We start from the raw sequence: 15,468 nt of genomic DNA, 5'->3' as shown, positions 1-15,468 counted from the left end.
AATGTATCTCCAGGCAGAGCTTTGAAAGTTTTCTGTCCAAAACCCAGAAGAGCCACTGTCAGTCAGTATAGACAACACTGAGTTAGATGGACGAGTGGTTTGACTCTGAATAAGCCAATTTTCTGTGTTCCTATGCCAAAGCCAATATGCAAAGCATGCATAACTTCTGTGATCTTCCATCTCATTAAAAGGGATAGACTGTATTAACTGAGCCTGTACTTCAAGTTTTATAAGTGTGTTCGAGAAGATCATGCACAGAGCTGTTCATTCACCATAGAAGAATAATCCTTGGCCAGACAAGTGTGTGAACTGTCTTTTGTGTTTGTGCTAAAGGTGACCAAGAGGCTAATGCATATATGTACTGCATAGAAAAATAGGATGAGAACAAATTTAAGCCAAGAAGAGTTCTATTTATAAAAAAACTATCGTTTTTCTCTCTCTCCTTTTGAAATTCATTTATTTTTTGTTTCTAACTACCTGCCATATGTCAAACATTTTCTAGCCAATTTATAACCTTGCATCTTTAACATAGAAGTATATGAAAAGAATTCTCTAGTTGCAAGTGAGAATAAGCAATTTACAGTGCAGACCTCCTAAACGTAAGGAGTAAGAATGCTTCTAAACTAAATGGATGGTTTCCTTTTCAACTCCTCTTATTAAAGATACCTTAATGCTTCATTAGCGTTCTACAGGTGGATTCAGTTGACTGAAGAACAATTATTACTAGCACTAGGAGCTGTCAGTCTGGGAGCTATCTAGCATCCACGTAAAAGCTTACTGTCACTTCCCTGTGATTGAAAGGGAGTTGGTGATCCATAGCTTCCAAATATCCCATTAAAAGCAGCATTGTCACTTTCAGAAGCAGAATAGGTATCTGGGGAAGGTGATGTGGATCCAATTTGGGGCTTAATCTGGCCAAGTTTGTGGATGGGGAAAGCATAAGTACTGGGAAGTTCAAAGCCAATAAAACACATTGAGTATTCTTCTTCATTGAACAAATTCCAAGTGCAGGCTAGCTTACAGTGAGGAAGCACTTAGCAGCAATAATCCAATTCTATTTGTTATATGTTCATTTTCCCCAATTTTGTTTTACTCTTACATTAAAAACAATTACATGAATTATATTGAAATGGGTTGCAAGTAATGTTTTTGAAACATGTGGAGAGCTCTTAAAGTGGTTCATATGTGAACCTCATAAAAAGGCAACTAATATGCAATACCTTTTGGTCTGTTGGGACTTCTTTTTTGCCAACAATAACTCACTAGTGTGTGGGTGTGCCAGTATCAATGGCTCACTTAAGCAAGGGGATAATTTAGTGAAAGTGATAAACATTTTCAAGTCTCTCAGTTGCAGGTTTACTGCTGCTGGGGGTGTTTAAAGGCTCCTTCCTCTTTCGAAAGTTAGTAACAGAAACCAACATTTAGATCTGAACCAGCTGTTGCCTACTTTAATCTCCTTTTGACACCCCTCCTCCAAGCAGAGATACTTTGATAGGCTTCTGTTTCTGTGAGAATAATATTGACATTATTTCAGTAAACAACAACTTTGAAATTCAACTACAGCATGCTTATTAATGATATCAGAAGTCTTGCTAAATAATTTTGAACAGGGCTTGCTTGAAGCTTCTACTCTTAAATTTCAGTACTTTATCTTGATTTCTTCAGTTGGGTATAACTTAAAAATTAGTGTGTGATACTTCATGCAGTCAAATTTGTATACTCTGTGGGTATGTATGTGTATTATGTGCCTTCAAGTCGATTACGACTTATGGGGACCCTATGAATCAGCAACCTCCAGTAGCATCTGTTGTAAACCACCCTGTTAAGATATTGCAAGTTCAGGTCTGTGGCTTCCTTTATGGAATCAATCCTTCTCTTCTTTGGTCTTCCTCTTTTTCTACTCCCTTCTGTTTTTCCCAGCATTATTGTCTTTTCTAGAGAATCATGTCTTCTCATGATGTGTCCAAATTATGATAACCTCAGTTTCGTCATTTTAGCCTCTAGTGACAGCTCTGGTTTAAGTTGTTCTAACACCCAATTTTTTGACTTTTTCACGGTCCATGGTATGCACAAAACTCTCCTCCAACACCACATTTGAAATGAGTTGATTTTTCTCTTATCCACTTTTTTCACTGTCCAACTTTCACATCCATACAGAGAGACTGGGAATACCATGGTCTGAATGATCCTGACTTCAGTGTTCAGTGATACATTTGAGGACCTTTTCTAGTCCTCTCATAGCTGCCCTCCCCAGTCCTAGCCTTCTTCTAATTTCTTGACTGTTGTCTCCATTTTGGTTAATGACTGTGCCGAGGTATTGATAATCCTTGACAAGTTCAATGTTCTCATTGTCTACTTTAAAGTTACATAAATCTTCTGTTGTCATTACTTTAGTCTTCATGACGTTCAGCTGTAGTCCTGCTTCTGTGCTTTCCTCTTTTGTTAGCATTCATTTCAGATCATTACTTCTGCTAGTAGTATGGTATCATCTGCATATCTTAAATTATTGATATTTCTCCCTACAGTTTTCAAACCTCCTTTACCTTGGTCCAATCCCGCTTTCCGTATGATATGTTCTGCATATAGATTAAACAAGAAGGGTGATAAAATTCATCCCTGTCTCACACCCTTCCCGATGGGGAACCAGTCGGTTTCTCTATACTCTGTCCTTACAGTAGCCTCTTGTCCAGAGTATAGGTTGTGCATCAGGACAATCAGATGCTGTGGCACCCCCATTTCTTTTAGAGCATTCCATAATTTCTCATGAGCTACACAATCAAAGGCTTTGCTGTAATCTATAAAACACAGGGTGATTTTCTTCTGAAATTCCTTGGTCCATTCCATTATCCAGGGTATGTTTGCAATATGATCTCTGGTGCCTCTTCCCTTTCTAAATCCAGCTTGGCTGTCTGGCATTTCTTGCTCCATATATGGTAAGAGCCTTGGTGTAGAATCTTGAGCATTACTTTACTTGCATGAGATATTAAGGCAATAATTTGATAATTCCTGCATTCCCTGGGATCCCCTTTCTTTGGAATTGGAATGTATATTGAACGCTTCCAGTCTGTGGGTCATTGTTTTCTTTTCCATATTTGTTGACAAATTTTTGTCAAAATTTGGACAGATTCTGTCTCAGTAACTTGCCGCAGCTCAATTGGTATGCCGTCTATTCCTGGTGATTTGTTTCTTCCAAGTATTTTAAGAGCAGCTTTCACCTCACATTCTAAACATTCTGGTTCTTCTTCATACAGTTCCTCCATGAGTGAATCTGCCATCATTGCATCTCTTTTATATAATTCTTCAGTGTATTGCTTCCATCTTCCTTTTATTTTATCTTGGTCAGTCAATGTGTTCCCCTGTTGATTATTCAACATCCCTACTCTTGGTTTGAATTTCCCTTTGATTTCTCTAATCTTTTGGAATACGGCTCTTGTTCTACCTTTTTTATTATCCTCTTCTATTTCTCTACAATAATTATTGTAGTAGTTGTCTTTGTCCCTATGTACTAGTTGCTCTATTATTGCATTTAGGGTTCTGACCTTTTTTCTCTCTTCTTCTGCTTTTGGTTTCTTTCTTTAACCATTTTAAGAGTTTTGTCAGTCATCCACGGAGGTCTTTCTCTCCTTTTAACTAGAGGTATTGTCTTTTTGCATTCTTCCCTGATAATGTATCTGATTTCAATCCATAGTTCTTCTGGATCTCTATCAGCTAGGTTTAAATCCTCCAATCTGTTCCTTATTTGATCCTTATATTCTTCTGGGATGTTATTTAAATTGTATCTTGGCATTATGATTGCTTTGTTGTTGTTTTTTAGCTTTACTTTGATTTTCGATATTACCAGTCCATGATCTGTACCACAGTCAGCTCTTGATCTTGTTTTCGCAGAAAGTATGGAACTCCATCTTCTGCTTCCAATTATATAATCAATTTGATTCCTATATTGACCATTTGGTGATGTCCACGTGTACAGTCATCTTTTCGGTTGCTCAAAAAATGTGTTTATGAGAAACAAATGATTGGCTTCACAGAATTCTATAAGTCTCTCTCCTGCTTTATTTCTATATCCTAAGCCCCATTTTGCCACAATTTCTATTTCTTCTCTGTTCCCTGCTTTTGCATTCCAGTCCCCCATGTTTATCAGAGCATCCTGTTTTGGTATGTGATCAACTTCTTCCTGTACTTCTGCGTAAAATCTCTCCATTTCCTCTTCTGTGTTTGCTGTTGGAGCATATACTTGGATGATGGTTATGTTGGTAGGTTTCCCATTAAGTCTCATTGATATCCCTCGCTCAGACCTTGCATTACAGCTTCTAATTGCTTTTGCTACATCACTTCTCACTATTAGAGCAACCCTGTTTCTTCTTAATTTCTCATTTCCTGCATAAAGTATTTTGTAGTTGCCTGATTGAAAGTATCCCATTCCTGTCCATTTTAATTCAATCACGCCAAGTATTGTAATATTGATATATTCTATTTCTTTCTTAACAATTTCTAACTTTCCCTGGTTCCTGCGTCTCACATTCCTTGTTCCTATTGTGTACGTTGAACAACTCGGGACTCTCCTTTCGCATCTTTGCACATCAGCTTCTGGGCTTCCATTCAGCTTTGTCCCAGTGGAGTTATTAGTCACAGCGCTACTCGTACTTGTCCTTTGTTCTTCCCCAGTAACTCAATGAGTGCCATTTGACCCATGAGTCTCATCTTCCAGCACTATCTTGTGTTGCATTTTGGTTACTCTGTTCATAGGTTTTCGTGGTAAAAGTTATTCAGAGGTGTTTTACCATTGCCTTCCTCTGAGTTTGGATGCATCTTAGTCTGGTGTCTCAGCTTTGACCATTCCACCTTGGGTGCCCCTGCTAGGAGTCTAGCCTCTTGTTCTAGACTCCTGAAGGCATTGCTCTCAGCTTCTTCCATATTCTCAAACCCCTTCACCATGTTAAGGTGTGCATCCTAGAAGGTATAGATTACTTAAATTTATTCCAGTAGACCCTATTTTATGTTGTTTAAATACTTCATATACTGTCATTCACTAGTAGGCTCCAGAGCCATTTACATCAATAAAAGTATACAATAGAATAATAAAAATATAGAATAAAAACAATCCCATAACTACAACAAACAGAAAAAGCATTAAATTATTCATTTATTCTGTAAAAATCTGACTGACAATTCTTCAACCCACCTCTCCTCCAAAAGCCTGCTAAAACAGGTGTGCCTTGACTGCTTTCTAAAGGGTATAATGAAGAAGGCAGACACACCTCAGTGGGGAGGAAATTCCACAGACTCCCCAAAAGGCTCTTTCCTGAGACCCCGTGCTATGTATTTAGCTCTGTACAGGGACCACCAGGAGGGCCTCATCCACAGATTTCAAGCCATGGGCAGGTCTGTAAGAGTGTAGGTGTTCATTCGGATATTTGGGCCCCAGCCATTCAGGGCTTTAAACACGTGTTAAACTCCTTGAATTGAGTCCAAACTACAGTTGACTACCAATGTAGCTGTTGTAAAATGGCTGTGTGTGCTTGACCTGCTGCCTCCATAAACACCCTGGCTGCCTCATTTTGCACTAATGACAATTTCTGAACTGTTTTTAATAGCAGCCCCCTGTAGAGTGTATTACAGTAGTCTACCCTGGAGCTTACCAGAGCATAGGTGACTGTGGCCAGGCTATCCCTGTCCAGAACTGGTCATATCATCAACACCCCTTGGGTCTCCAGTGATGAGTCCTAGCCACTGAGGCGACTTGGGCCTCCAGTGACAATGATACTTTGAGGAGCACCTCAAAACTGCATACCTGATCCTGCAGGAATCCACCACCTGGACATGGGAACTGTTCACCCAAACAACCACAAAATGTTTTTATTTTATTAAAATTATATCTTGCCCTTTCTCTCCAAAGGGTGCTTAGTGCAGTTTACAACAAAATCTGGTAAGTGGCTGAATGTTCATATTCCCTTCAACAAAGATCAGGGAAAGGGACTGCCTAATCTCCCCCAGAAAGGAGTTGCAGAATTGGTGTGCTGCCATGGAGAAAATCCTCTTTTGCATTCATACCCTCCTTACTATCTGCAGTAGTGGTACTGTGAGGTAGGCCTCTCCCCCAGTTCGGCATCTACGCTATTGGAGAAGAAAGGCACTCCTTCAAGTACTTGGGTCCCAAATCATTTTGGGTTTTGTACACAAGTATCACTACTTTGAATTGTGCCCGGTAGCCCATTGATGTCTAGTGTAGTGCTCTCTGAATTGGAATGATGTACTGTCCTCTAGTTGCTCCACTCAAAAATTGAGCCATCAGCACCAGCTGCAGCCTCCAAACCATTTTCCAGAGCAGGCCCATATGGAGCCTATTGCAGTAATCTGTGTGAGAGCATGGATCCCATCTAGGAATGCACTTGATTTGTCACTAATCTCTCTATGACGAAAAAGAGGTCCAAACAAAAAAAGTTTAACTCTTCAAATACCTTTTTTTAATGTTTTTTTATTCTATGGTTGTTGCTGTTTTAGCGTATTGTAAACCACTTTGATGTTTTTTAAGAAATAGAGGTATACAAAAATGTTTATAAATAAATAAAATAAAGAATATTTCCAATAGCTGATCTAGGCATGATCTATGTGATCATGCCTAGATCAGCTATTGGAATTGTTCTTTGAAGAATTAAACTTCTTTTGTTTTCATCATGTCTTGTTTTCTTGTCATGTCCAACTGCTGAGAATTAAGAGGAACTTTGTTGTCTGAAGGCATCCAGTCTATAATATACAGCCACTTACTTCCACCATTTGCAAACAGATAAATCAGTGATTGTTGCCAATGTGGTGAGGGGGAGGAGATGAACTGGATTATTGGATCCATCCCTGTTGTGTATTGTATCTATTCAAATATCTTGGATATCATTCCCACCATTTGATGACTCTACATTTTGGTGACTAAAAAGTCAATGCTCATAGAGTGTGTGTATGGTGGGGGGACTAGCTGTGTCTTCATTAAGAGATATAATAGGTGTTAACATCATCAATGTCACTGAAGTCACGGATTACTAGTGTGGTGATCATTTTTTAAATGTTTAGTTGGTAGAAATTACTGTCTACAGACTTGTTTCATGGTAATCAATACATTTTATCAGTCTGAAATGAATTGAGAAAATTGCCTCCAATATGCTCTCAAATCATTTAACTAAAGACAGTGTACATTCTGGAAATAGCATATTTTTGTTACTAAAATGTATAAATGCTTGTATTCATAATATTTATCTCAATTTATGGAAATAAAATAATGAAAGCATATATCTTGCAATGGTATTTTTTATAATAATTTAATATCATAATAAACTTCTCTTTTTCTCAGCCCCATTGTGATTATCTTCTTGTTATATAAGTAAACTAAAAAATAACTTACTATTTCTGTTACATTTTGCAAGCTTGTTACATTCATATTTTTTGTGTTCTTTTTTAATTTAATATCTTCCTTGAATTAAGGGTGAGGCGCTCAGACAGGTTTTAGTCAACCGTTACTATGGCAATGTCAGAAGCGCAGGAAGAAGAGAGAGCCTGACCAGCTTTGGCAATGGCCCATTGTCTCCTGGAGGCCCTAGCAAAGCTGGGGGAGGAGGTAGGATGTTCACTGTGCTGATTATTAATTCTGTGTGACTCTAGCCTTCCATGTTGAATGTTCTGTCTTTGAATAACAAATTGGCTATTTAATAGCTTTAGCAAGTTTCTCAGCAGGTATTTTCTTTTCCACATTACCTCTCTGTTATTCACAGAATTAATCCCGTAAAAAGTTAAAAAATTATCCTTTAATTAGTTTCCCCTTCCTTCCCTTTTCCCCCCTTTTATCTATATCAGTAGTTATTCTGGATATTCTTAATCTCCTCTAGACAATGATTATGATTACCTTCCAGTATGGTTCTGCAAAATATGAACCATAAATGATGTTGTTGTTTTTAAGTTCACTCATATGTGTTCAAACAAAAGCAAGTCTGTTGCTGCCATGATTGCCCAGAGAAGTTTGGAAATGTGTCTGGATAATCTAGAGAATGCTTAAAGACTGGTGGATAGCTTAGCAATAAATATTCTGTACAAGTTTTCATGCCTATTATGTTTCATTTCTTCCTGATAACGGTCATCCAATATCTACGCTCCTCCTTCCACTTAATGGCTCTCATTATTAGACTTGCCAGTGGGATTCCATTTTTTTCATCCAATAGGTCACCACTTCTAAAATCTGAATATAGAAGTTGCTTCCCAAGATGTTATCTTTCCTCTACTCACATGTTTTTCATTCTTGACAGAGATGGTGTGATGGCCTAACTTTAATAGTGTGGTGACTTTTCCACAAACCTTGTATTACTTGCCATTGAGCCTCAAGCCCTTGCTATTTAGAGATTTCTGACATATGTGGACGATGATAATGGCTCATTAAATTTATATTCTGCGCTTCAGCTCAGAGGTTCCCAGGGCAGTAAAGAAAAATCAATTAGAATACAACAAATTTATTCAATATAAAAATCATAAAGCCAACAACATTATAAAACAGAAACTATACAGCAAAAATGTGACTCTTTATATCAGCTGTCTCTATAGACCTGAAAGAAAAGATACATCTAAAGCAATTAATTTAAGGGGCATGGGGAGGGAACTACAGCTGCTGGTGGGATTTCCTATATAGAAAAGGAGCAAGGAGCATGTACTGAGGCAACTGACCAGTCACTGGCATTGGTTGGGAGAGTAATTAAAGACAATGGGAACATCCATGTGATTTACTGCAGAACTGAGGTTTGGGGAGGGACCATAACTCAGTAGGGCACAACCTCTGCATGCAGAAGGTCCCATGCTCAGGTCCTGGTATTTCCAGTTAAGTTTATCAGAATGCAAATGACATGAAAGACCTTTGCCTGAGACAATGGAAGCCTCTATGAGACTTACTCTTTTTTGTAGGAGTCGGATCTGGTTCCAGCTCAGCAAACCGAGGTGAAATGAGTTTGACAGACGTCCAATGTCATCTGGATAAGGAAGGTGCATCCAACCTGGTCATAGATCTCATCATGAACGCCACCAGCGATAGAGTTTTTCATGAAAGCATCCTGCTGGCTATTGCTCTCTTGGAAGGTGGTAACACTATTATACAGGTAGGCAAAGTGCTTGTGTACTTCTGTCGATAAGCTTATGAGTGTGTTAAAGAATGTCAAACATGAAGGTCAGTGACTCCAAAGTGTTGTAAAGAGACAGGATCCATCATGCTTAAGTCACTCAGAGTATGTTAAAGTATCTTCACTTTCCAATGGTAAAGCATTTCCTCTTTAAGATTGCTCTAGTTGGTTCACAGCTGGAGGAGTTTGGAAAGAAGCCATACTGATGTGGCAGATGAGTGCTGAGCCAGATTTAGTTCACCACTGCAAGATCTAACAGGTTTTTCTCAGCCACAACTTCCCTTCCAGATCTGGGGAATCCTGGGAAAGTAGAATGGGAGGGATAGGACTGATCATTTAGAGATTAAAGCATACTAAAGCTTCCCAAACAAACATTATTTGGATAAACTGTTCCTGTTTTAAGCTACTGCATGCAGGGGGAATAAAGAATTGCTGGATCTTCAGACCTTATGAAATAGATCCTACTCTGCTAGGTAGTTTACATTCAGCAATAGTGATCTGCACAAGACTACAAGTTTATTAAGCGCCATTAGGATTTTCCATACCTACCCCAAACTCTGAACCACTCCAAGTATCGGTCTCAATATGAAAATCCTAAGTAGTGCAACATCTACTTTCACCTCTGTATATTCACTTTTTTTTGTCTCTGTGTGTAGTTGTGCATCAGGTTTGGTGCAAGACATTTTGCTTCCTGAGAGAGAACAGGAAATGCCCCACCCTCGTACAAAGGTTCATTGTACCCATGACTGGCCAAGTTATTTTGGCACCTGAGACAGAAAGTCCCACAAGCATCCTCCTTAGTAGTAAAAATGCTTATTTCATTAATTAAATACCTAGCAATTTGCTGCCCTTTCATGATATCCAACATCAGCTGCCTTAGGCAGCTTCCTCACACTTTCTAATGGTAGGGCAGCTCTGATGCGTACCATGTTGTCAATGTGCAAAAATCTTGATCAACTTTTATCTTCCTGTATAAAGTAAGGAGCACAGGTTATGTTATCTGTCAAGCCATGGAGCTATTCCAAGGGCAAGGCTCCTGGTTCCCAAGTTGCTCTCACAATAGGTGCTAGCCAGCATCAGGCCTGATCTGCCTGCTCCCCCTTCCACTACTGCTGCCACGAGTGGCCAGGCTGTGGATCTGGTGGTAGCTCCTCAGAGCATTAGCAGTGGCAGGTAACACTTTGAATTCTTCTGCCCTTACAGTATTAGCAAATGAACTGGCTTCTGATCTTATTAAATAAAAGGTTACAGCCCCATCTACATCACTTTCTATGGGAGCTTTAACTAATCAATGTTTTCAAAGGTATAACTGTTTCACCTGCCTAAAGTTTCAGGTTTCTCAGGTCTGTGAAAATTAATGATTAAATAAACTGCCTTGCATAACTTCCTTTTCATGGAAATTTTGGTCAGTTCATTTAATTAGGGAACTTCTCTAAAGCTATTTTGAGTTCTGTTTTTAGACATTTTTTAATTTAAGAGTTTGGAAGCCATTCAACTAAAACACTACGCAACTAAGAACCACCAAAAGGACCAAGGTAAATAAAGTGATAAAATAATATAAGGGGAAAACGCATCCAAACTTGTTTCAGCCAACTAGAAAGCAATGCAAATGCAGCTATTTGGGTTTCATTTTTAAAATGAGAAAGTGCAAAGAGATTGAAAGGCACTAAATTGTTGTTGGTTAGAAACAAAACCTGAAGCAGAACACAATCTTATCTGATGAGAAGGACTTCTTAAGTTAAAGTAAAGTTATATGAATGTTCAGTGCTATATCAGCTAGACATCAGTCATATTTCTGGTCTTGCTCTGAAATGGAGCCTGACTGCTAGTTCACATATATACTTCCTTTGATGTAACATAATATGGAAACTTGTAGCTGGATGCACAATGTTTTGAACTGATCCTTACTGTGAAGAACACTGAATTACTAACATTCACAAATGTTGTCATAGTCAGCTTCCACCTAATTACACTTTTTTTTAATCTTTCTTGTAAATAACATGGTACACTCTTCTTGTATGGCTGCTCTACTCCAGATTTCATAAAGAGCGAAAACGTCTCCTGTTTGACAGTGCTCTTGTGTGAAAATTCGTACCATGTTTAAACTTTGAAACCCAGAGAGATGTTTTTGTTGCATCAACAGAGTGGGCTGCTACAAACAGTGACTATCTCTTATTTATCCTAACATTCGGATACATGAAGCTGCATCACTGCAGTGCACCCTTTATATGTATGGTGTTCTTTTTTAAAAGTTGACGTCGACCTATTTTATTGGGTCATTTTTATATGAGTGCTTACTGAAAATCCTTCAGCCATCTTTTTTTCTAGAGAAGTCACATGCTCATCAATTTGGAGGAAATCCAATTTAGAGATGCATCTATATGCAATACTATGCCTTGGAAATGATATTCAGAAAGTTTAATGTTGTCTCTGTGGAACACATCAGTGATGTATTGCAGTTTCCCAATTCCCTTGAACGCTAGATGTGGTTCTAATCTGTAACTTCAGCATATACCCAAGGTAGTATTTTTACAGCCACACATGAAGGCCTGCATATTCCTATTTTATTTGTAAAGTCTCTATAGTATTTGTTCAGACTTTTCATATGATCCCTAACAGGATTAAAGTCTGTGACAAGCAGGCAGAGGCAGGCTATTCAAAACAAGGTCATGCTACTTTTTTTTGTAAGCACAGGAATCAACAAAGATGTTATATAACTTCTATTTATATCCTACTTGCTCACTAGCTGCAGGCATACAAGAGAAGCTGAGGAGGGAATTTAATGAGCTCTCAAGGCTTGCTCACCTTCCCAAGCTGGTAGAGACAGCTTGAGTTTTTTTGTTGGTTAAAAAAAAGTGCGTCAGCAAATGAAGCTGGTGGCTGGTGGGTGGTGTGGGTAGGTGGACTGACTTGTTGCTATGGTTTTTCTATAATTCCCCTCTCACTCTGTCCAAAAAAAATATTTTTGAGGGTTCCTCACTTCCAGGAGCCTGTAAAATGTCCTTGTATCTCACACCTACATAAAACTCCCTCATTCAGGAAGGAAGTGCTCTCTTGTATTGATAGCGTTGCGTGGTTTCAAGGCTCATGTGTTTGTGTTGGTATGTGTTGTGTGGAGCAGTGTTGAAGTGTATGCACACAGTAGTTCAGTTTTTTTTAAAAAAGGTACACAACCACCACATAGCCAGAATCATCTGCTGTATTCTATTAATTCTCATAACAGGAGCAGGTCTGCAACTTGAACACATTGAGTCTCCATTTGTCATTTTGAAATCCCAGTGTACTGTTGTCCTTTGCTTTCCCTTCCCTTCCCATCTCTCCTGTATGATTGGCTGTCTGCTTTAAATTGGAGACAATCAGGATTTCTGATGTGCTGATTGATGGAACTCATCTAACGAAAGACCTTTTTCAGGAATCAAATGTCACAAATGACACATCTGACATCCTTTTATTGCTTGCAAAGGAAGAGAACTAGTAACCCAGGCCTTATCCCTAAACAGTTCTGTCCCTTTGAAAGAGTCTACTTAATAAGGCTTTTTGTTAAAATGCCATGCATCCAGTTCTAATGATTGGCCTTTTGGGCAGCATCAGGAATACAAGTGACCTGCATGTTTGATTCATATTAGGACTTCAGCCTCTAACTACATGATGTGCCCATGACACTCTCCAGTTATTTTGAAACCAGACTATAAGCTCATATTAACTCTGAAGGGCACAAAGCTGAGATCCCCAATGAGCTTCCTTTAGGCTGAGAAGGATGCCTTCCACCAAACAATTTCTTACCTTTTCAGGACACTTAAAGAAGAACAGAATAATTTAATAATAAAAAAGTATCTTAAGAAAACACTGGCCCACAAATGGTTTCAGGCCAAGAAATGTGCACCTTTAATGTTCTTGTTAGCTTTGCAAATAGTATCTAATATTTGACAGCAGCAATGGAGGCTAGCATATCTTGGGGAAAAGATAGGCAGCTGTCTTGATTTTTCTGGTAAACAAGCTTTTGTGCATCTCCAAAGCATCTTGTCAGTGATTAATGTGACCCATCCCCTTGCAGAAGCCCTTTATCCAAGCCAGTGATGTTGCCAATCCTTTTTAACATCCTCTAAATTTTGTCTGTGTGCATTTTCTTCAAAACTTAGTAGTAATCTAAGATCCATTTCCTGGTTTTGGCCTTGAATCTAAAAAAGCATGTATAGTGAATATACTGAGGAAAACTAGGATTGTTCCCATTGTCCTTGTTCTCCTCCATTTCCCTATACAATGGTTGTGCCAATGGGTACAGAGCCTACAGATGCTTATATGTGAAAAATATTTCTTCACAATATACGTTCCATGTAAGTTATTCAAGGACAATACCAGGAAATGTATTCTGGATTTCTATTATGTACTGAAGAAAATGCACCCAGGTATTTGACCGAGCATGGGATCCAGTTTGCATCATTGGGTGTTAAAAAGAACTAATATGATAATGTAGTCTGCTGCTGCCCTGAAATACATAGAACATAAAGTGATGTCATTTATTGGCCCAATCACTGTTGATGCAGGAGGATGCAAGATTTTGAGTTGCACAGTGAAAAGCTCTTCAAATAGTTATCCATGACTTGAAAGTTTGCAACTTGATTCAATAAAGGACAATGGTTTACCATTGTTCATTTCTTAATCTTTGAGAAAACACCAGAAACTATTTTCTACAGCATTGCCCAGAGTGTAGAAATCCTATGCTTAAAAAATGCTAATGAATGCTTTCTGTAATCAGATTACTATTCCTTGTATGAAGGCATGTGAATAAATTCTATTGTACCCTGCATACAATTTTGGCTGTGCTCTTACAGAGTGAGCTTGCAACAGAGCCTACGCAGTGGGGAGCCTCTAATTATCAACTCTGAGCAAAAGCCAAATCACTTGATGCAAACTCTTATGTTTCCTGTTTTCTTGGTTAGCAGTATAAATAGCTGTAACTGCAGGGCACACCTAGTTAACAGTTAACTGATATATGTTCCAATGCATGCACACTTAGAGATCTGATCAAAACCTGATGCACCATATATAGGTAAGAGCTATTCTCAAGCTACATTAATTAGTGTGCTGCATCTGAGGGGTTGTTTTCAACTTGATACCCCAAGCAGTTTAATATGCTTTACCAGTTCAGCAAACATGCTGTGTCAGAGTTTCATGCTGAGTGTCCACCATTTAAGCTACAGTTCTCCACTGTGCTTTGGAATTAAGACATCAGTCAGCAAGGTATATGATCTGCTATTCAGTACTTCCCCGAAAATTGAAAGGGCAGATTTGTGGATTCAGTTAACTAAGCTGCAACCCTTGACTTATAACTGGACTCCACTGTTTATTATTTAGCAGCAACAGTTTGGTGGACCACTAAACTAGGGATGGGTGAGGAGTTTGATGAAATTGGAATTGGCATTGGACTCCCCAATAATTCATAGGTGCACTGTTTTTGAGGGCTGATCTTGAAACCTGCAAATTGCCGCTGCTTTTCCTGACAGCAAATTTTTACCACAACGAATATAAGTTAAACTAATCAGCCAGCTTACCTTGCTATCTGAAATTGATAAGGGGAAGGGAGGGAGAATGTGTCTGAAACTGATTAGCTTGTCTTTGCTTGCTAATTTCCTCTCTCCCAGTGCCTTGTGTGAGTGTGTGCACATGTATGTGTGAGCTACATTCAGCAGGGAAGGAAGGGGCACAGCGAGTGTTTGGCAGCAGTGAGTGGCTACATCACAGGCGGCAGAGGCAAGCACCCCAGGCAGTATACAGGCCAGCACAGACCAGCAATGGAGGGAGGGGAAGCGGAGGGAGAAGAAGGATGGGTGGCGGGAGGAACAGGCAGACAGGCGGAAGGAGGAGAAGAGCCCGATAATTGGATAGATGGACCAACAGAAAGTAGGGGAAGGGGGGCACTGAAAGCTGCTTTCCTCCTTTCCTGTCCGTTGCCAAGTTGGCACTGACCCGTGACAGAGCCTTTTATGTGGTTGCTCCCCATTTGTGGAATGCCCTCCCTAGTGAGGCATGCCTGTCTCCATCACTATTAACTTTCAGGAGGAATTTTAAAACATTCCTGTTTTTCCATTTGATGGCTGAAGAGGACTGTTTCTGGCAACCTGAAGATCACTGATGAACGAATGCTTTGTTTTAGAATATTTTTAACTGAGTTTTACCAAATTTTAACTGTGGGTTAGAATGTTTTTAACTGTAATTGTGTTTTTGGAATGTTTTACACTATTTTTAGTATGTTTTTTTCTTTTTGTTAAATTGTTTTATGTTTGCCACCCTGGGCTCCTTCAGGAGGAAGGATGGGATATAAATT

The 15,468-nt window shown here is 39.0% G+C and overlaps 1 protein-coding gene across 5 annotated transcripts in view; it reads left to right on the top strand.

Moving 5' to 3' along the window:
- Window positions 1-15,468, top strand: part of ITPR1 (inositol 1,4,5-trisphosphate receptor type 1) — a 347,896-nt gene that overhangs the window by 243,819 nt on the left and 88,609 nt on the right. For all 5 annotated transcript variants that reach the window (XM_061618551.1, XM_061618549.1, XM_061618550.1 and 2 more), the window contains 2 exons: window positions 7,471-7,603; window positions 8,932-9,122. In XM_061618551.1, coding sequence (XP_061474535.1) covers window positions 7,471-7,603; window positions 8,932-9,122 — 324 coding nt within the window. The remainder of the gene's footprint in view (window positions 1-7,470; window positions 7,604-8,931; window positions 9,123-15,468) is intronic.

Source organism: Rhineura floridana, chromosome 3 (assembly GCF_030035675.1).
Source record: "Rhineura floridana isolate rRhiFlo1 chromosome 3, rRhiFlo1.hap2, whole genome shotgun sequence".
Classification (NCBI taxonomy): domain Eukaryota; kingdom Metazoa; phylum Chordata; class Lepidosauria; order Squamata; family Rhineuridae; genus Rhineura; species Rhineura floridana.
The sequence above is the reverse complement of the archived record's forward strand: the minus strand, read 5'-3'. Positions and strand labels throughout refer to the sequence as shown.